The sequence below is a fragment of the Musa acuminata genome, chromosome BXJ1-5 (assembly GCF_036884655.1).
Source record: "Musa acuminata AAA Group cultivar baxijiao chromosome BXJ1-5, Cavendish_Baxijiao_AAA, whole genome shotgun sequence".
NCBI classification, from domain to species: domain Eukaryota; kingdom Viridiplantae; phylum Streptophyta; class Magnoliopsida; order Zingiberales; family Musaceae; genus Musa; species Musa acuminata.
Genome location: NC_088331.1, coordinates 9,007,869 through 9,026,603, shown reverse-complemented (window position 1 = coordinate 9,026,603; position 18,735 = coordinate 9,007,869). Strand labels below are relative to the sequence as shown.

At 40.0% G+C, this 18,735-nt stretch overlaps 3 protein-coding genes, 1 long non-coding RNA gene and 2 other non-coding genes across 12 annotated transcripts; 3 read left to right on the top strand and 3 right to left on the bottom strand.

Moving 5' to 3' along the window:
• Nucleotides 1–1,135: 1,135 nt before the first annotated feature.
• Nucleotides 1,136–4,923, bottom strand: LOC135673651 (uncharacterized). 4 transcript variants are annotated; one of them, XR_010513408.1, is made up of 4 exons: nucleotides 4,769–4,923; nucleotides 3,835–3,878; nucleotides 3,304–3,661; nucleotides 1,136–1,499 (listed from the first exon to the last, which is right to left on the bottom strand). It is a non-coding gene; the product is annotated as an uncharacterized LOC135673651 (long non-coding RNA). The 4 variants fall into 4 exon arrangements; XR_010513409.1 differs by having other exon boundaries at nucleotides 1,136–3,343; nucleotides 3,546–3,661; nucleotides 4,769–4,919; XR_010513407.1 differs by having other exon boundaries at nucleotides 3,546–3,661; nucleotides 4,769–4,915.
• Nucleotides 4,924–4,956: 33 nt separating this feature from the next.
• On the top strand, nucleotides 4,957–12,046 carry LOC135673650 (tobamovirus multiplication protein 2B-like). Of its 4 annotated transcripts, XR_010513405.1 has the most exons (6): nucleotides 4,957–5,276; nucleotides 7,007–7,072; nucleotides 7,160–7,224; nucleotides 8,083–8,315; nucleotides 10,413–10,463; nucleotides 10,542–12,046. XR_010513405.1 is itself a non-coding variant. In XM_065182772.1 (5 exons), exons 1-4 carry the CDS (start codon nucleotides 5,127–5,129, stop codon nucleotides 8,282–8,284), a joined length of 483 nt encoding a protein of 160 aa, XP_065038844.1. In that variant the 5' UTR covers nucleotides 4,957–5,126; the 3' UTR covers nucleotides 8,285–8,315; nucleotides 10,413–12,046. The 4 variants fall into 4 exon arrangements, 3 of the variants coding, with proteins under 3 accessions (XP_065038844.1, XP_065038843.1, XP_065038842.1); XM_065182772.1 differs by having other exon boundaries at nucleotides 10,413–12,046; XM_065182771.1 differs by lacking the exons at nucleotides 10,413–10,463; nucleotides 10,542–12,046 and adding an exon at nucleotides 8,425–8,731.
• On the top strand, nucleotides 9,194–9,280 carry LOC135675274 (small nucleolar RNA U61). The gene has a single exon (XR_010513852.1). It is a non-coding gene; the product is annotated as a small nucleolar RNA U61 (small nucleolar RNA).
• On the top strand, nucleotides 9,363–9,449 carry LOC135675283 (small nucleolar RNA snoR14). The gene has a single exon (XR_010513861.1). It is a non-coding gene; the product is annotated as a small nucleolar RNA snoR14 (small nucleolar RNA).
• LOC103984753 (expansin-like B1) lies at nucleotides 10,613–11,505 on the bottom strand. Its single transcript, XM_065185504.1, has 4 exons — nucleotides 11,370–11,505; nucleotides 11,171–11,277; nucleotides 10,900–11,085; nucleotides 10,613–10,813 (listed from the first exon to the last, which is right to left on the bottom strand). The coding sequence occupies exons 1-4, from the start codon at nucleotides 11,503–11,505 to the stop codon at nucleotides 10,613–10,615; spliced, it is 630 nt and encodes a 209-aa protein (XP_065041576.1).
• A 729-nt stretch (nucleotides 12,047–12,775) lies between the features above and the next one.
• LOC135675227 (VAN3-binding protein-like) lies at nucleotides 12,776–16,966 on the bottom strand. Its single transcript, XM_065185503.1, has 10 exons — nucleotides 16,849–16,966; nucleotides 16,011–16,074; nucleotides 15,522–15,606; nucleotides 15,178–15,357; nucleotides 14,708–14,818; nucleotides 14,565–14,633; nucleotides 14,094–14,496; nucleotides 13,843–13,953; nucleotides 13,633–13,737; nucleotides 12,776–13,405 (listed from the first exon to the last, which is right to left on the bottom strand). The coding sequence occupies exons 1-10, from the start codon at nucleotides 16,964–16,966 to the stop codon at nucleotides 13,209–13,211; spliced, it is 1,443 nt and encodes a 480-aa protein (XP_065041575.1). The 3' UTR covers nucleotides 12,776–13,208.
• Nucleotides 16,967–18,735: the final 1,769 nt, after the last annotated feature.

The window sequence follows — 18,735 nt, the reverse complement described above, 5'->3', positions numbered from 1 at the left end:
CACCTAATTACGAGGCCACCATTCCGGACCTCGATCGGGTTCAACTCGGACCGGAACGACCCGCATTGGACCGGACGAGGAGTTAAAGGGACACGGTTAGTCGACCCACAGAAGGATAGCGGCGGACCGGAACGACCCGGACTCATTGGACCGGACGAGGAGTTAAAGGGACACGGTTAGTCGACCCACAGAAGGATAGCGGCGGACCGGAACGACCCGGACTCATTGGACCGGACGAGGAGTTAAAGAGACACGGTTAGTCGACGGTTAGTCGACCCACAGAAGGATAGCGGCAGCGCGCACGGACGGCTGTGAGCGGCTATCAACCTTGTGGTCGCTCGAGCTTATCCCGTCCATCGGATCAAATCCTGATGGAGCTGATCATGATGCCGCAATATATATAGGTAAACTTTTAGACATGTTTAATATTTTAATTCTTAGACTTAAAAAATTTATACTTAATCTCTATAATTATAAAAATAAAATATCTAACTATATTTATCTTAATATCATCTATTTATTGACGAAAATATAAAAATAAAAAATAAAAAATTAATTTAAATATCTTAATTATATTTTTTGTGATAGTGAACGACGATATCGTTGGGGTTGATGACTGTTGTAGACGAGAAGAGAGATCGATTGTGAAAAAAAATAAAATAAAAAAAGCAAGACACTTTACATTTGTATTGATATCTCAATAATTATGTTGTTAACGCCAATAAAGATACAAAATAATATCGTTCTATATTTATATCAATGCCAATAATGATGCAAGGAAAGACAATACCACTCTGTATCTACATCAACAATACAAGGAAAGATGATACCGTAATGCATTTGTGTCAACACTAATATAATTATCACTGAGACATTAAAATTATATTTTATCTATAATTTTACTTAAATCAACACCGTTAAAATAAATAAAACTATATATTTTATTTTTATAATTATAAAAATTATAAAAATAATTTTTTTAAACCTAAAGATCAAGATGCTAAAAACGTATAACTATAAAAAATAATCTATAATTAACCCACATAAGTATCATTAGTTATATGAAACATAATTATTTTTCCCATCATTTCAACAGCTTTTTTAAGACATAATAATACAGATTGCAATCAAAGGAAGTCAAAAATTAAATGGGTTCAAGCGTGTATAAAGATGACAACGAGAGGAGAAACATTTGATTGAAGTAAACACCCGAGAATGAAACCAGCTTGGCAGTCAATGGAGAACGTATGCTTAGCCAATTGCAACATGACTGTCCTCATTTGCCAAGGCAAAGAAGGCTCATCTTCAAACTAGAAGAAAAACTCAGTACAAAAAAGATTGACCAGATCATCTTCAAACACTCGAGAATGAAACCAACTTCCGAGTGACTGGAGATCGTATGCTTCGTTCGCCAATCGCAACACGACTGTCTTCATTTGCAAAGGCAAAGAAGGCTCATCATCAAGCTAGGAGAGAATCTCAGTACAGAAAAGATTGACCTGCACAACCACTATCATCCATTAGTGGCATAACCATGATAATAGATGCCAGTTCATGTCACTCGGATGCAGAAATTAACATATGAAATTATTAACGAATGTCCCTGACTTGTTACTTCATGAGCAGGTAGATAGCAAACAACTGCACCTATATTAACATATTGATCAAAAAAGGAAAATTACTGAATAGCCTTAACGAAATATTATCTAATGACTCCTGCTACAGCTATAACAATGTACTATTACATCTGAAAGACATCATTTTTTTTTTTCCTTGATAGTTATTTGGTTATTCTACAACATCTATAACAAGTAAAATCCTATTGGCAATAGTGCTCTTCAATTAGTACATGGATTAAGTTGTGCAGCAAAATGATAACAAACAACAAATGATAACATCCAAACTTTCGCTCATTGAACCCTGCATAAAATACTCTAATTTAATTAACTCATCCTGTCCTCAACCATTCTGGGTATACTCCTTCTCTCTCTAAGTTTCTAGAGTAAGAAGCTTTGACGATTGTTCCTTCTTGCAACACTCTCTTGGAAGCCCCACTTCCGATTCCATCAGAACCACCTGATTCCCTACCGCCTCGGCTTCCCCCTGAGCAGGATCAAGAGAAGCAGGATACCACCTCCCCACAGGGGGGAGGTTAGGGAGTCATAGTCCACCAAAATCCTCAACTGTGTAGGAGAATGACAGCTAGATCCAACAATGGAGGATAAGCTCCACTGAATCCAGAGAAGAATGAGACTCAACGTAGAGCTCGATCCAAAGGAAGATGCCTTTGCATATGAAAATTGGCAAACAAGCCTATATGACAAGTTTCTGGGTAAGATCCCTCCATTAGAGCTCCTAAAAACTCTTCTCCCCAAACTTTAGGGACTGTCGGCGGGTTGCCAAGCAGTTGATGTTGCCGGAGGTTTCTTTTGTTTTCAATTTAATTCGGTTGAGGAAATGCCCCATGTCCTAGTTGGTGGTCCATGGTCCGTTAGGTGGCAGCCTCGTACTCTAATCCCCTGGAGACCAAATTTATAACCTCTCTTGGAGAGGATAGACACGATACCTACTTGGGTTGCAACTACCAGGCCTCCCATTAGAGCTGATGTGCCCAAATTTTCTCACTCAGATAGCGTCCTAGATAGGAAAATGTCTAAAAATTAATCAAGTAATCCTTACTAGAGTGAGAGGCAAGTTTGCCCAGATATGTGTCCTCCTATATTTAACCCTGCCAGTCTCTCGGGGGATCTGGATACATGTGAAGAACACTCAATTTTTTAAATCTATAGCATTTGAGAAACTCCATGTAGTTTGCTTCAAATGTAGCAAAGTAGGCCACAGGACATCTACTCATGAAAACAATCCTCAACCCTCAGTCCAACAAGAATCCTAGGAAAAACAAGAAAACAAGAAAAAAATTTCAAAAATCTCCAGAGGATGTAGCAAGACTTTAAAAATATTTTACCTTGACCTGTTTGTTCACATCAAGGAAGATATAGATTCATGGATTCTTGTAGCATAAAATCTCATCTAATGAGAAAAGCCATATATTACATACGTAACATCCAGATTTTTCTAATAAGCAGAGAACACAATTCATCCAGCTCGGGCTCTAAAAGTGAAATGAATAACAATGTAGGAAATTAAGCCACCTCCTTCAATAAAAACAAAAAGATACCAAGACAAATATACAAGAGATAAGATGGTTCACGTGAATTTTGTAACTATGGTAGCATGTAGCATTCATGACAGCCAGTATGTTACAAGACTACATGTACAGTGAAGTGCCTGTATAAGATATACCTGGAACTTGCCTTGGAATTTTGAACACCAATAAACTGAACTTTATGCCAGAGAAGGATTGTGTTAGTGGATTCACATGAAAGAAGTTCATACGTTTGAACAACTAAACAAAACAAGTTACAGCTAATTATTAACAAGTGAGGGGGAAAGGGTCCACCATAATTTCTTACTCAAAACACAAGGATTTTACATGACAACTTATATATGTGCATTATCAAGTTATAAGCAAGTCTTGTACCAACCTTTCAGTAGCTATCTCAGAAAATGTTTTTGGTGCCATATCATTAGTTTATTCTCCACAATAAGCAAGCTGCGCTCATACTTTACACCATTAACAGTAAATCCTGTATTCTCATACCTATAAATTAAATTAAAGGAAGAAAATATCATAATTGGTAAAACATAGATACAGTGCCTACTGCAGCTAGCCTACATGCTCAGATTAGGGACTAATAAGGGCAATACTCAAAACACCGACAGAATTCAGTAGTTCATTGAGCAAGAGAATAAACAAGAATTTCTTCTTGGTACCTTTGTATCTCAGAGAGAATCTCGCATATGCATAAATTGCAAATCTACAGAAGAAAAGGGAAAAAACAAGTTAAAGTTTATACAAAAATTGATTAGAAGGCAGGATTTAATAAAAGTAAGAAGGTAACATTGTTGTTCCCAGAAAAAGTCAGAGACTGCATATTTGACCATGCAAAATGTAAAAGTAAATTATTTTCTTTTTGCTTCTTTAATCAATGCATTTGCAAATTTCTCAGTCACATATGTATCCTTGATTAAGGTATTCCTATCAGAACTTAAATTTAGGCATTTCTGCTGGCAAGGTGTGGTAACTAATCGCTTTGGGTCGGTTCAAGGTAAGATAGTGCAACATCTTTATTAACAAACAAAAAACAAGAAATATTTATATAAATATGGCACCTTCTCATGTAATAGAAAAGAAAAAGGATGCTTGTTACTAACTTAATTATCTGTGCATATGATATAATCCGGTTTCCACATCAATCCTCAGGTGCGATAGAAGATATTAAACAAGAACACATCCTATAGCAAATGTATTGCTGACTTTCGATGAGATTCATTTGCGTAATGTTATTAAATGAGAAAAATTGCAAACAGGAACCGAGCAACTAAGGTGGCTGATCTCACCATATGTGTATTTTGCTTTATTATGTAAATAACTGTGTATGAGGATCAGATCGAGGTCAAAGTTATGTGGCGTTAGAAAAGCAAATTACATGAGGCTAACATACTTCCAATATGTGCAACTAGGTTGTTAAACCCAGATCCATTATGCTTCCCAGATTACCTCACTTTCCTTCTAAATCATAGCTTAAGACTCATATATATGAATGTCAAAACCATCGGAGAGAACGAGATCATCGACGATTGACAGAAGAAGAAATCAAAACCAGCCCAAATCAAGAATTAACAGAAAAGGAAGGCGGTCGTGGACCTGAGGGAAGGTAGGGTTCCATCACACGAGGGCTTGATTGGTTCCTTTCGCAGCGTCTTCACGGGGTAAGGCAGCATCGACCGCATCCAGAATCCCAAACCCCAAAACCACCGCCCCCCCTCGTCTCTCTCTCTCTCTCTCTCTCACACACACACACACACACACTTTTGAGGGGTTGATTACGTGATTGACGCGTGGTGGCCGTTAAAGTTTCATCTGACGGGCCCCGGGTTCCTTCAATAAGCAAATAGGATGACTCTCCAAGTTTTCCGTTTCACCACGACGTTTCTCGCGTTTCTCGTTCTCGGGGCGTTTGTGTAAAGCACCTACCACCACCGGTGAGGTGGGAGGAAGGGAGATGGCAGCTAGCGGTAGCGGCGGCGGAGGAGGAGGAGGAGGGGTGAGTCGGGAAGGGAGCGCGAAGGCGACCGTGGCGGATCGGATAAGCCAGGCAGTGCAGTCGACGTCCAATCTTCTTCACCTCATGCAGGAATCCTCTCCTTCCCAGGTTTGGAGGGCTTCCCTCTTCCGTTCTTGTTCTCCACTCTCTGTTAATTTATCTTGAACTTGACTTCTTTCTTCTTCTCTTTATGTTCCAACGATCTCACCTGTTCTAAAAATTCGATCTTGAAAACTCGGAGATGAGATCCATGTCTGATGGACTCCTATAATTTTCTTCTTTCTAAGACTAACGGCCCAACACCTGATCGTCCTTCTGTGCATATCATACGACTGAGATTCTATAGATGAAATCATGTTTCCATGTGAAATTTATTGCAGGGGATCAGAGACCTTTTAGGAAAAGCAAGTAGAAGCATTCCAAAGCCCTAGGTGGACAAGGAAGGTCACTTGGTGGGTTGGTCCGCAATTATGTGGGATTACATTTCACGACAACAGTTGCAACCCATTTTTTCCGAATACTGGGGGTTGGCTACATGGATCCTTTCCAACCATTGAGCTCTGTTACTAGATAATTTGAGGATCCTTAAAAAAGTCTTAGTACATGAGCATGGATCTAGATACATTTTGGATTGTGAAATTCTTGTAATGACATCATTGGTTTAATTAGGAGTTGATCAGCACTTCTATATTGTCATGATGTTGTGAAGGTCCTGCAGGGAAAAAAAAGGAAACAGGAAAAATAAACTAAGAAACACAAATTTGGCTTCAAGAAAAAGAGAGGTACCATATTTCTAAGACATACAGAACCATAAATTAAGCATGATTACCAGCCTATGTAAGCCCTTAGCTTGTTACCTAAATTATAAGGGTCACTTCTCTTTCAAACTGATAGCTGCAAATTCTTGATTTCGAGCACTGAGTGTCATGCTTCTCCTCTCTATAAATGTGAACTATTTTATGGTCTTTTCTATTAGTGCCTGCTAAAATTTCTTTAAATGTGCATACTTTTAGTTCTTTGGTTCCCTCAATATGTATGCTGACATACTAGAATTGTATGGTGTTGATGCAGTACATATAAAGGCTAACATGTGAACATGTGGCGCTGCAAGCAATTAAGGACAATGAAAACAAGAAGAACTGAAATAGAGGAATTAACATAATAAACATTTTACAACAGCGTTTTTTACCCTTCTTGTTGTTGAGTCATTAGCTCCTCATAATAAACAGAGGATAGCCAATTGTTGTTGTAATCTTAGTTCCATAATAAGATCTGATATGTAATTAGGTAAAATGAAGTCAGCAATCATCTCAAAATCTTCATGTAGATGACATCCCTTGTGACAATAGAACTCATTGTGGCAAAGTGATTAGATATGCATGATTTGGTTTCTAAGATTACACCGAATAGTATAAAGCCATGAATTGTAACTCTTATTCTTGTTGATCTATGTAATCAGCTAACTAGTTACATTGTTTATGCAGCTAATGCTTATCGTTTGTGCAACCAAAATATGCAATTTGTGCACCCAGCATGTGGCAACATATGTCGATTATGCACTGTATATTTAGTAATTTCTTCTGCACGTCTATTTTTTTGTGAGAATTTGAGCCTAGCATGATGACTATTTTTTGGTCCAATTGCTTTTTGATTACAGAAAGGATGTTTGAACTTTAAGATCACAGTGTCTTCCTTTGTGTCCATTGAAATTGGTAAACATTATCAGGAAAAAAATGAAGTTATTTTTCAGAAGTGCTGAATCTTTAAGTGAAACTATGTTTGTTTGTGCATTTTTTGTTGAGCTGTTATATACTCCTTGTTTTTCCTTGTTCTTGCAGGCTGAGTTAATAAAGCTTCCTAAGAATCTATTTGCCAAAGTATCTACCATCAAGAACACTGGGCAAGTAGGTTGCTACTCAGTTGTGATGTAATTATGGATTAGTTTAATTTGGAAGCCACTCATTTTTTGGCTTTTGTGTTTGAGTCGATAGGTTCTGGACCAACTACCACGGGTTATATCTTCCTTGGATGCATATATGGAAAGCAGCTTACATAGGTCAGGCTTCTTTTATTAACAACTCTACAGTATACCCTCAAGGTCTTTCCTGTTGTTAGGAATATGCTGATGAATTTAGGAAGGCTCTTGTAGTGTCACTTGTCCAAGCAGAAATTCTGACTTTCCTGTGTTAAAGCATTTGAAATGTTCTTTGCATTACTTAAATGTCAACATTATTTTTAGGTTCATGCCAGGGAGAAAATGGTTTTGAAATTATTGAAAATGAAAGTTGAGTACAAAGAGATTATCTAGTTTCAGATTTTTCTAAAACTTCAAATAACATAATCTTGGAGATGACATTTATCAATCAATGTACAAGATGCAGTCTACAAGTTCAAAACCCATCAGTGCTCTGGCTCAAACTAGCCAACGTGTGTCTGATCCATCTGCAAAAGTTATCAGTTTTTGCTGGTGTATTTTCATCTTACATGATAGTGCTTGACTCAGCATATCCAACCATCTGATCACAAGTAAGCTGCATGACTGTGTCCAATTTGAGCTCATTATTGCATGAGTTAGTCATGTTTCAGTCAATTAAGAGGTTTTCTGAAAAAGCATTACACTTGAAATTGTCTTAGATTTCAATGATTGCATGAGATCCACCAAAGCTGGAACTTCTCCCTTATTGCCTCACAGACAGCATGTGTTTGCTGCCCATTTTATTTATTGTTACTATTCTTTAAGTTTTGAGATGCCGTATTTGTTGGACTATTCACGTAGTTTCCTACTTGATTGTTAATGTTCTATCTTATTATGATCTGCTGATATCTATGACAAATGCGACAATTATGTAATTTAGGTATTGTAGGCATTGTTCGCTTATATATGGTTGGTTTTCTTCAAATGTTTGGTCCACAGTGCTCCTCAGCTGAAGACTGTGACTCAGTTGCTGTCTCACATGGAAAATTCTCAGCTCAAGTATGTGTTTCCAACCAGTCAGCAACCAGAGGAGCAAAAACACGCAGACTCGGAAAACACTGCAGTGGCCAATTCTTCTTCTGATCATGGAGTTTTCTCCTCTAATAATGGAGAAGGCCTAAGCCATCATGAGAGTCACTGAACCATTTCCAAGCACCTCAAACCCCCTTGCGGTAACCAAAAACTCCTTTCAAGTTCCTTGCTGATTTCTTGATGCATCTGAGGAAACTGTGTTTATACCTTCTTTCCTTTTTTCTGTTTTGAGGCAATTGCTGCATGCAGGGTCCCTCTTGGATCATCCTACAGGTAGAAGTTGTTTCATGTAAAGTAGCGTTGTTGCACAATGTCTCTGTTTGTTTTCCAGTGAATGAAGACTGCAACTGAAGCAAGGAACTTTGCAAACTGTAGTTTAGCCATTTGGTCTGTGGACATGCCCAGGATTAAACTCCTAATGGCCACCATGTGTATTTTGGTTCCAAGTTCCTACCCGACCTAAACAAGGTCTGTCACAATCTAATGACAAGTCTCTATACCTGTGTCAGATATGAGAATTAATTGAGTTATTTTAGATAAAGTGAATTTACTATCATTAACTTGGGGTTCAAATATATCTAGTTGAATGTTAACAAATGATCTTATAGTTGAACTAGTATTAAGCATGATGAACTATCCAAATTATCAAGAACAAGATCTTGAGGTTGGAGATACTTCACTATTGTAAGAGTCTATTTTATAACAATTAATGGATCGATGGGAAAGTAGCACTTGTTATTAAAAGAAAAAGGAAATAAAAGATAAAGTCAACACGAAATGGGTTGGGTTCGTTTTCAGCAGAGACCCAACATGGCGGCGGCGGCGGCGGCGGTTGCTCAAGATCTTTCTAGAATCGACGGTTCCGATAGACGTAGGTAGATAACCAAAATCTAGGGTTTCTCTTCCTCTTCTTTCTCCGCTATATAACCACGATTGGATTACGCTCCTCGCATGTGCGCCGACCTCTTTCCGCATCTGTTCCTCTTCTTTCGTCTTCTTTTCTAGATCGTTAATATTTTGGCTATGAAGAAACCCAAACTATCTGCCGGAGATGGATCCGTCCATCGCTGACGGCGACAGAAACCCTCTAAGAAGTTCCGAGCCGTCATTTTATTTATTTTAATTTGTTTTATTATTATTTTCTTCAGATTCCTCTACGATTTTGATGAGTTTGTTGGTTCGGGGGAATGAGGTGATGTGAAAATTCATGGTCTGTCAATCCACTGACATCTATCCATGATGTTGCTCGTGATATCCCGAATTGTTCTGATCATCCTCCGTGAACTCTCATATTACGACTTCTTTTCAGCAATGTTCTTTGATATTATAAGGAGAACAAAAAAAGGGGGTCTTGGACGCATCGATCATTGCGTTGCATCTAGCAATTTATTATTTTGGTTTTTTCTTTCGCTATTTATCGTCATATGTGATCTTATTATATGTTGGTAAGTTCTAAAGTAAGCCATTTTTTGTTATTTGAAGGATGACAATATGGGAAAGGTCAACTGTTGGGGATGTTGACTTTACACAAGTTTTTGATCAGTTTCTAATGAAAATCCAGACTCGATCTCTTATTCCGGTTTACTAAGTATATTTTCCTGTTTCTTTGACATTCTAATCACTGGTGGAGAAGCTCTTTACGATATGTTTTTGTTGTCTTCCCACACAGTGATATTGTTCAATATATGATAAACCACAACCAGTTTTTCATGTTCCTTATTCAACTATTTGAGTTTGTCATGCAAGTGAAGTAATTCTGGATATGATTTCTCTTTGAACAGAACAATATATTTAAACTTGTTGAATGGGTTGTTGATTCTATTGACTGGTAAAAAATGTCACAGAAATATGAAAAGCATGTAGCTATTACTACCACAACTACACTTGTATTCCAGAATCATATATAGCCCCTGAAGTCCAGTTCTGTGGTATGTTGTTGGGAGGCACAACCCATGTCTCATCTCTATCATCACCTCCACTTTGTAACATCCTTACAGAGAGAGGCCCACTTGGTGGAGATACTACTGCCCACACTGCTCCATGGCTCCTTTCCAACAGCTTGCATGTCAAGTTCTCTGTCTGCAGTAGTAAGATCCAAAGTTATCATCGAGTTAGTAGTTGTAGCATACAGTTAAGCTAGTGTGATGTGTTTCTTCATGTGTGTATTATATGCTTAATTAGTCTGTACCTCACACAACTGAACAGCAGTTACATCCTTGTTTCCTTGCTGATCCCAGATTTGGAAGGCAAAGTAGGATGGATGGTTGCTGCTCTGATCAATCTTGAAGGTGATGTTCTTGCTTGGGTAGCTGCAGGACACCCTGAAATGCCATCAAATTTAACAAATATGTTCATTTTCTTTGTAGAATTTGAGGCTTGAACAATATAGATGGACTATATTTTGCTGCTATAGTTGATTCAGCTATCATGGCAATGCTCAGTAACGGCACACACACCTCCGGTACTCAATGCCGACCGCACCAAGAGATAGAAGGGATGCACCTAAATCAGCATTCTGGCCCATCCTTGCAAAGGCATGCTGACTGAGAATGAACTTGGTATTGCCGCTTACTCCGGCGTCTGTGATTATGATCATGACACCATCGTTGGAGCAGTACTTGGCATCAGTACATCTCACCTAATGAAAAATTGTAAGATGGTAGAGTGACAAAGACGATGCTATAGTTGATTCAGCTATCATGGCAATGCTCAGTAATGGCACACACACCTCCGGTACTCAATGCCGAGTGCACCAAGAGATAGAAGGGATGCACCTAAATCAGCATTCTGGCCCATCCTTGCAAAGGCATGCTGACTGAGAATGAACTCCGTATTGCCACTTACTCCTGCGTCTGTGATTATGATCATGACACCATCGTTGGAGCAGTACTTGGCATCAGTACATCTCACCTAATGAAAAATTGTAAGATGGTAGAGTGACATAGACTATGCAATCAACATGAGTGAATGAAGTAATGGTCGTGATTTCACTAACCTGATAGCATGCTCCACAACCCACACCATTCCTGTAAAGACTTGATGATGCTGAGACATCCCCATCATTCAGTGTTGCTCCAAATGAACCATACTCGCATGCACCAGCTGAAGTCAGATGAGAAGTTGAGATTATCTGAGCAAATGAATTAATGACACACCGACAGAAAACATGTTTCATGCAGGTGTTTGGATCTTACTCTCTGTTCCTGTTTTATCAGAATTTGGGTAGTAAGCTGCCCTGGATTGGGTGAAGCAATCACTGCATGTGTCTGCTCTGGTGGGATGTTGGAGAAGTAGAGGTAAGAAGAAGAGCAGTTGAGTGGGCAGAGCCATTGAAGCAAGAGGAGAGACAGCAAGTAAGGAAACAAGTTGTTAAGTACAATGGTTAGGAAGTGAAGGTTAAGCTGAAGCTTTTATAGAGAAAATAGTGCAGTTTTTTTTTAACTGGAAAAGCTTTAGGTTTTGACATTCTTCTAAGATTGAGAATGGGATGCCATGATTGACACTTGCATGTAGTGGTCTACTTGGAACAGTGGAATTATTTGTTTTTTGGACTTCAAGAACAATTTGTCAAGAAATGCCAGGGATCTGCTTTATCTGCTATAGTTTACAGGCTCTTCCTAAGAAAGCATATCATGAATGAACTCTTATGAGCTGAACTGTTCTGGTAAACTTAGATTTTAAGATCATAATAGTTCAATCATGATATCTTTCAGTAAACTTAGATTTTGAGATGAAAAGGAAAACAAATTAGATTTTGAGATAACGAGTTGTAATATGCCCAGAGTTGGAGGCAGCTGTAAAAAGAATTTGCATTTTTTGTATTGTGCTATGTAGCTATTACAAGATAGCAAGATTGTGACATCATACAGAATGAGGTGGGGGCTGATTTATATTGTTGTTGTCCTTGATTACATAAACAAAAGATCATCATTATACATATGACTCAGCAGAAGGAACTCAGTCCCTGGTGTAAGCAGAAAGTGGTGGAGAAAGGCTTAGTGCTTTTGTACCTCCCCGCTTGTGATTCGGATCGCATGAGAAATCTTGATCTCACAGATGGGGCAAGAAGGAGGAAGCACATCTTAAAGGTCATACCAGGGAACACGCCACCTGTTTCTGTATCTTGTGACCTGTGTTGTGATGCTAAGCATATAAGAATAAGCATGAGTGCAGGCTTTTAGAGTTCAACTTGGTCTTGGGTTCTGAGTTCATGTTGTCAGGAGATTTAGGCAGGAATACACCCAGCTCCTGAGCAACAGTGGAGGCACAAGACATGGATGGGATATGGAAACTAGAAGCGTCACAAGGTACCAGTCTTACATGAAACTTCTATTCTGACTTATAGTGTACATTCTGCATCAACGAATGAAGGAAAGTCATTGACTATGGACCCTGTCAAATTTACAATGGAAAGAGTTCTAGACAAAAGATAACATTAAATTTGATATCTTTATAGTTAGGGTTCAGATATTTTGTACAAAGAAGATTTGGAATTTTGTATTAGGTTTATAGATATGTCGAACCGAATTATGACAATTGGTTTCAAAACAGACTTCAAACAAATATCAATCAATCAATTAATGCTGCTGCAAATTGGTTAGCTAATGAAGCACATAGATGGCAACTTACAGTTTCATGCAATCTATTCCTTTGAAACTTTCTCAAAGATTTAGAAGTTGCATCAAAGGATGTATAATAAGAGCTTATATGATATCTTAAACATTGGTTTGATGGTGGTATATCATACTCTTACCAAAGGTTGGGAGTTTGAAATCTCAACTCATACATTTTTAAGGTAGCAGCTAGCTTAATTAGCAGACCTTGATAGTTTATCGTAGGATCGAATCTCACCTTTGCCTCTTACCCTTTGCAAAAAAAAAAAAAGAGCATGTGTAAAGGATGCTACCTTTTTCATAGAAGGTGGCTTCATCAGGAATTGGCATAAAAGCTAAATAAAGAAAAACATATTACTACATGTCTCTGTTCATCATGGAAAAGCAAGAACCCTGGAGGCACTTTGGCATGCAGATGATTCAAAATCTTGTTGTGGTTTCTAAATAGTCACATAAGAGGTGAGAGATACTGGACTTCCACATTATGTATCGCTTGTGGTCCTCAAACAGCAGCTGAATGGTTCCCCCAGTGGTTGCGAGTGTTATCAAGTAGCAGCTATGACCATTCTTGGAGAAGCCACCTTCTTTTGGATCCTCCATTGCATCAAAAACCCTAACTGAGAAGTAAATTTTAGAAACTAAGTTAACAATGCCAATCTTGACAAAGATTTGCATCAAGAACCATATGAAAGATAGTAATGCAATCTCAGTCACAGTATCTTCTGGTAGCATATTATTTTAAGCTCACATTAAACTTAGAGGGTTGATTGCAGATTACTTTAACCAACTAGTTCAAAACTCCAATGGAATTCCATTTGCAAATCAAGTAAGTACATGGTCTTACATTCTTTGTAGGTGCTAATCACTCCTCGGATATGCTTCTTTACCAACCTCAGTGCAAGCCTATCATGCTTGACATAAATCCTCACCATTCTGAGTTGAATCTTCCCTGCATGCATGTATTACATCGTTGTTGTAGTACATTAATGGATCAACAGCAGCCAGAAAACTCGCATCTGTGCAATAGAGTTTATGAGATTTAAGAGGATATTACCATCAGGTGTTTGAATGGGGAGTTCAGCACCTCTTGCCAGTGTACTCTGGTCCTCTGAAATCTGTCTGCAAGCTGCTGCTCTCAGCTCAAGCGTCGCAGCTCCTCTCAAACCTGTAGCAATTACCACAAAGGGTGCATTCTTTATTTGATGTGCAAAGAACAAAGATTTGGAAGACTGTAGATAGAATTCTGTCATCATCTTTTAGTAGATGGAAGAACTGTTCTACGAACTGAGAATCGCAGTGCATTACATGTTGCAGCAGTTGCAGTGAGAGTCACTAGATCAGCTGAACTCTGGGTTGCAAGGCCTGTTCTAATGGCAGATGCAACCTGCATTCTGTTTGCGCCCACAGACTCAGCAGCTTCGGCGCACACTGTCGCGACCAAGGCCGCAGCAGAGGCTACCACCGTGTTCATCCTGTTGTCCAGCTCCCCTCCTTGGTGATCTAAGCTCATGGCTTTCGAGTTGACCGGTTCCAAGTAACAGTTTCCTACAATGCCTGCAATGGCCGCAGCCAGCCTTGCCACAGAGAGGGCTGCATGGACTTGAGCTGTGTGGAGTCGCAGTTCTTCCTTCCTCCTCTTTCTGCATCCTTTGGAAAAGCTGCTAAGGATTTCCCCTCCCAGCCATGCCTTCATCTGGCCTACATCTATCTGTGGATTTCGAGTTAAGATGAACATGAGCTGCAAGTTCATGATGTCTTTGCTTCAGAATGACTTACCCAGCCACCATGTAAAGACTTGTGCTTCTGAGGTGCAGATTGTGCCAATTTTCCACTCGAGAGCAATGTCTGCAAGGATCATGCAAAGAACAGAGCCTTCAATCGAGGTTGGCTGCATCAAAAGGCAGACAGATGACACATACCAAGATTTGATCCATTCTTGTTTCGGCATCTCCGGCGAAATCGGTACGGTTCTTCTCTACTTCATGCTCATCTACCTCTGCACTCCTGTCCTTGATGCTTGGTAATAGGTTCTGCATCATATGAATGACATGATCATTAAACTCACAAACACATGAAAACTTGTTGCATCATCTGCTAAATGTTAATAGATAATATTGTGGTGGTTGTGTGAACAACATGAATGGATCACTGTCTTCCACAGCATTGACAGTATTCCTAGAGGATCGAAAACAATTCAATTAAATGCAACTGGGTACTACTATTTGGAAGATATCACTGCAAGTTGCTAAAACTAATGGGTTTTCTTCCATGATCCCTTGGCACCACTTCTTGGCCACCTCCTCGGTTATCTTGAGTTACATTGGACACTGGGATTTCTAGTGATGAGAAGACAACAGACTTGACTGTAGATTGGTGCCTGTTTACTCACACTGGGTGAGAGTATTTGAAAGAAGTCAGAGGAAGATGGGCTCCATGTTCTGGAGAGGAACTCCAAAGCCTGATGAGGACTCTTAGGGACCTCCAAAGGATAATGGTATGTTGATAACTGTGTCTGCCCTTTGCACAACTCAATACCTCTATTTTGACTTTTTGTCTGCATTCTCTCATCCTGCAATATGTAGAAAGACCATGTTCTTACATAGATGATCAGCACTGGATCTCAATGAAGTTTATGACTCCATCCACTGCATCATGATTCCCAAAGCAGATCACATGAATTTAGATGGAGTCTTTTAATGGGATGAACTGAAAGAGCCAAGTGGATAGTAGCACCTTGTAGGAGAGTGACTGTCTCGAGAACAAGGCTGCTCCATGGTTTGCATGCTTTCTGGATTCCTCCATGTTGAAACACTTGAATCTGTTCAATGAGCAAAGCCACGAAGCTGAAAACCATGGCAAAGAGTCTTATATTATACTGAACTAACATTCCAGAAAGAAGAAGAGGAAGAAGATCAAGTGATGCCACTATCATCAACACAGCCATCCAGTGAAAAGCCTACTGCTGCTGCTGCTTTGAGGGGGAATCCTAATGAACACCGAGACCACAAAAACCAAGCACAACAGCGGCCAAAAAGCCACAAGAAAAGCTATGAGAAGACATAAAGGGGGAAAGCTCAGCCTGAGCAGCGGCCGCTTTATCCTCACTGAGACCACCACCACCCCGTGATTCCCTCGAAAGGGAAGGTGTTGACATGCCCAGCTAAAAATGGCAAGGAACAATCCATTGGATTCGTTCTCTTCCTAGCAGGAAGATGAACTTACTCGAAGTAGAAGGCCTTCTTCTTGGCGTGGATGGCAAACGATTTCTTTGCCTGACGCGTGCATCCTGAGAGGTGTTATAATGCAATTCTAAAAGAAGGAAGGAAAGCGCAAGCTTCGATGTTCCGGCATGACTCGAGTATTTTAATATGACTAGTATGCCACGTAGAGTGATTAGCTTCATTAAACTAAGCCATCTTCTCGCTAAGCTTCTCGGGAATGCCCAAATCCTCTCCATAAAACAGCTGTTCCCATCTTTGTCACACGCTGCAAGTAGCCCCGCCATTATCACCTTGACTTGCACACCACTCACACGTTCTAAGCTTCAAACTATGAACCCACTGATGAATGGCCATAAACAACGTGAACTTGCTCAAAGAAATAGGTTTTGACGAGGCATTTTGATTCCTAACTTAGTTAGGGACAAAAAAGAACAGTAGCCTGCGTCTTGGATTAGAAGCATGGATTAACTGGGATCCATCTCGGTTAGCATTGTTTAGTCGCAGTGCAGTACGTTGGCAGATATCACATCACATGAAGGATGATGGCAATCTGGCGAAGATTGGGACGTGCTGCTGAGTTCTAACTGGTGCCAACTCTCCGTGATGGAAGTAATTTAAAGCTTAAAGCATATGGATTGACCCTAAGCATCCCAGTAATCAGAGCCAGACCCATGTGTTCATTAGCGATCCCCGAGGAAGATAACCAATGACGCCGCATTAGCAGTCCTATGTCTCTTCTTCTTCTTCTTCTTCTTCTGTGGAATATCCACTCATCAAATAAGAAACAGTCCTCGAATATATTCATTCGAGTCCCATGTATCTAATCCTGAAATCAGCACGACCGACGAAGACTCGGGCGACGGCGTTGACCACGCCTTCTGCTGCGAGTCGGCCGAACACGTCGTCGGCTTTGGAGGCATGCAAGAAGCTCTTGCATGGACTCCACGTCTTCTCCATCCGTCATCGAAGCCGGCGTCGCTGCCACTTTCTTTCATCGAATCAAACCAAACCGGAAGAGCGAGACCCCATACGCACAAATTAAGCTTCTCCTCTCCCTACTCAAATATTCTTGACCGATCGAAACTAGAAACGCGAGCGCGGAGCCTCATCTCATAGCTTGGTTTTGCCTGGCTACCAATCGTACGCGAGCACCCATGCGCAATGCATCAGCGAAGTGTGTCCATTTCGGTTGTTTATACTCGTGGAATCCCAAAGTGACACATCGAGGAGGATGATGATATCGTGTTAGTGTGTTTGCTTATTCATTAACCTTTTTGTCTGTAGTAGACCTTCAATATTTATCCTTTACGTACGAATACCATAAAGGTGTCAAGTAAAATCAACTAAGCTTACGATTATTATAAAAATAAAATAAAATAAACCAATCAAGCTTGTCGTGCAATGAAAAACTTAATCGATTTTGGTTAGAGTTGTTTGGGTAGCCCGTGTGATGATTGAGTGTGGCGATTGGAGTCGAGGAGGGTCCATCCGAGGGTGATTCTAAGGTGGGTGTTGAGTGCCCGAGGCAATTCTGAGTCAGATCGAGGTTGGCTTCGACCTTTTCGAGGTTTTGGGGCTAAGCTAAAGTGGGCCTTGGACTCCTTAAGTTTTCTGCATAAATATCGACGTTCAAATAAAATTTTTTGACTCGCCCCCTCTAATGGTAAAATTAGTCTTAATAGAATAGATAAATGTTTCGACTCGACCCCTCTGATGATAAAATTAGTCTTAATGGAGTAGATAGATGCTTCGAGTCTGATCCCTTGTTCAGGCCCTAGGAATCGACTTTTATATGAGCCTTCGATGGAGGGGAGGGGGATCGATAATTGATGGGGACTAGCCCATACGTCCTCTTATAAATCATTTATACAGATAATTGATTTAATGAACAAAGTTTATATATTAAAATTTTTAAAATATAAAAATTATTTTAAATATGAATAAATCATTCATGACTAAAATTATAATTACAGGGATTAAAATGAATCTTAATCCTCTAAAATATTGTATTGTGCCTTCAATAACAAGATTGTTCTCAAATGAAAAATGATAGTCATCTCGATCCACAAATATCATCAGTTCTCCATCTGAAATATATTTGGTCAGGTTTCATATTATTGTTTTTGATATTTAGCATCAACATTAAGCCACGAACGTAAATGCATTGCATGGGAGGAGGAGTTGCATCAACCACACACGAGAACGCGTACGACAGACAATCCAAGTCCATCGATTGTTCATCTAAATTTAGCTTTCAGATCTTCTTTTATTGTTGTTGTCTTCGTATTCGGAATTCTCCCGAGAAATCTTCTGCCTGAGCACCTTCTGTCACATGTCATCGTCATGAGAACTTAGTACTATCAACCATAAAAATAGACTTAATTACCCCAAAAAAGGTCCCTTTTTGATCGGTTCTCGTTCTTCTTCTTCTGCAACGGAGAAGACGAGGCGGAGATGAAGTGCACGCGGCACCCCCTCGAGGGCGGGGTCGGCGTCTGCGCCGCCTGCCTCCGCGAGCGCCTTCTCGCCCTCACGGCAACCGGCGCCTCGGAAGCGCACTCGCCGGAGCAGCAAAGGAGGAAACCTTTTCCCCAGCCGCCTTCGGCTCTGTCCCTCCAATTACCCCGCTCCGCCTCCCGTGTCGCTGTTGGATCCCGGCGGTCCTCCATTCTCTCGACGATCTTTTGCAGCCACGGATCCGGTGACAGGTATGAGAAGCCGCGGCG

What these genes read in the sequence shown, in the direction of transcription:
- LOC135673650 (XM_065182772.1), top strand. Translation starts at nt 5,127, where the DNA reads ATGGCAGCTAGCGGTAGCGGCGGCGGAGGAGGAGGAGGAGGGGTGAGT. An exon ending in CCATCAAGAACACTGGGCAA is followed by an intron (nt 7,073 to 7,159) that starts GTAGGTTGCTAC and finishes TTGAGTCGATAG; the next exon opens with GTTCTGGACCAACTACCACG. An exon ending in ATGGAAAGCAGCTTACATAG is followed by an intron (nt 7,225 to 8,082) that starts GTCAGGCTTCTT and finishes TTTGGTCCACAG; the next exon opens with TGCTCCTCAGCTGAAGACTG.
- LOC135675227 (XM_065185503.1), bottom strand. Translation starts at nt 16,966, where the DNA reads ATGGAGAAGACGTGGAGTCCATGCAAGAGCTTCTTGCATGCCTCCAAA. An exon ending in CGCCCGAGTCTTCGTCGGTC is followed by an intron (nt 16,075 to 16,848) that starts GTGCTGATTTCA and finishes AACACCTCTCAG; the next exon opens with GATGCACGCGTCAGGCAAAG. An exon ending in TTCAAATACTCTCACCCAGT is followed by an intron (nt 14,819 to 15,177) that starts GTGAGTAAACAG and finishes CATATGATGCAG; the next exon opens with AACCTATTACCAAGCATCAA.
- LOC103984753 (XM_065185504.1), bottom strand. Translation starts at nt 11,505, where the DNA reads ATGGCTCTGCCCACTCAACTGCTCTTCTTCTTACCTCTACTTCTCCAA. An exon ending in GTTGTGGAGCATGCTATCAG is followed by an intron (nt 11,086 to 11,170) that starts GTTAGTGAAATC and finishes ATTTTTCATTAG; the next exon opens with GTGAGATGTACTGATGCCAA. An exon ending in GCATTGAGTACCGGAGGTGT is followed by an intron (nt 10,814 to 10,899) that starts GTGTGCCATTAC and finishes ATTTTTCATTAG; the next exon opens with GTGAGATGTACTGATGCCAA.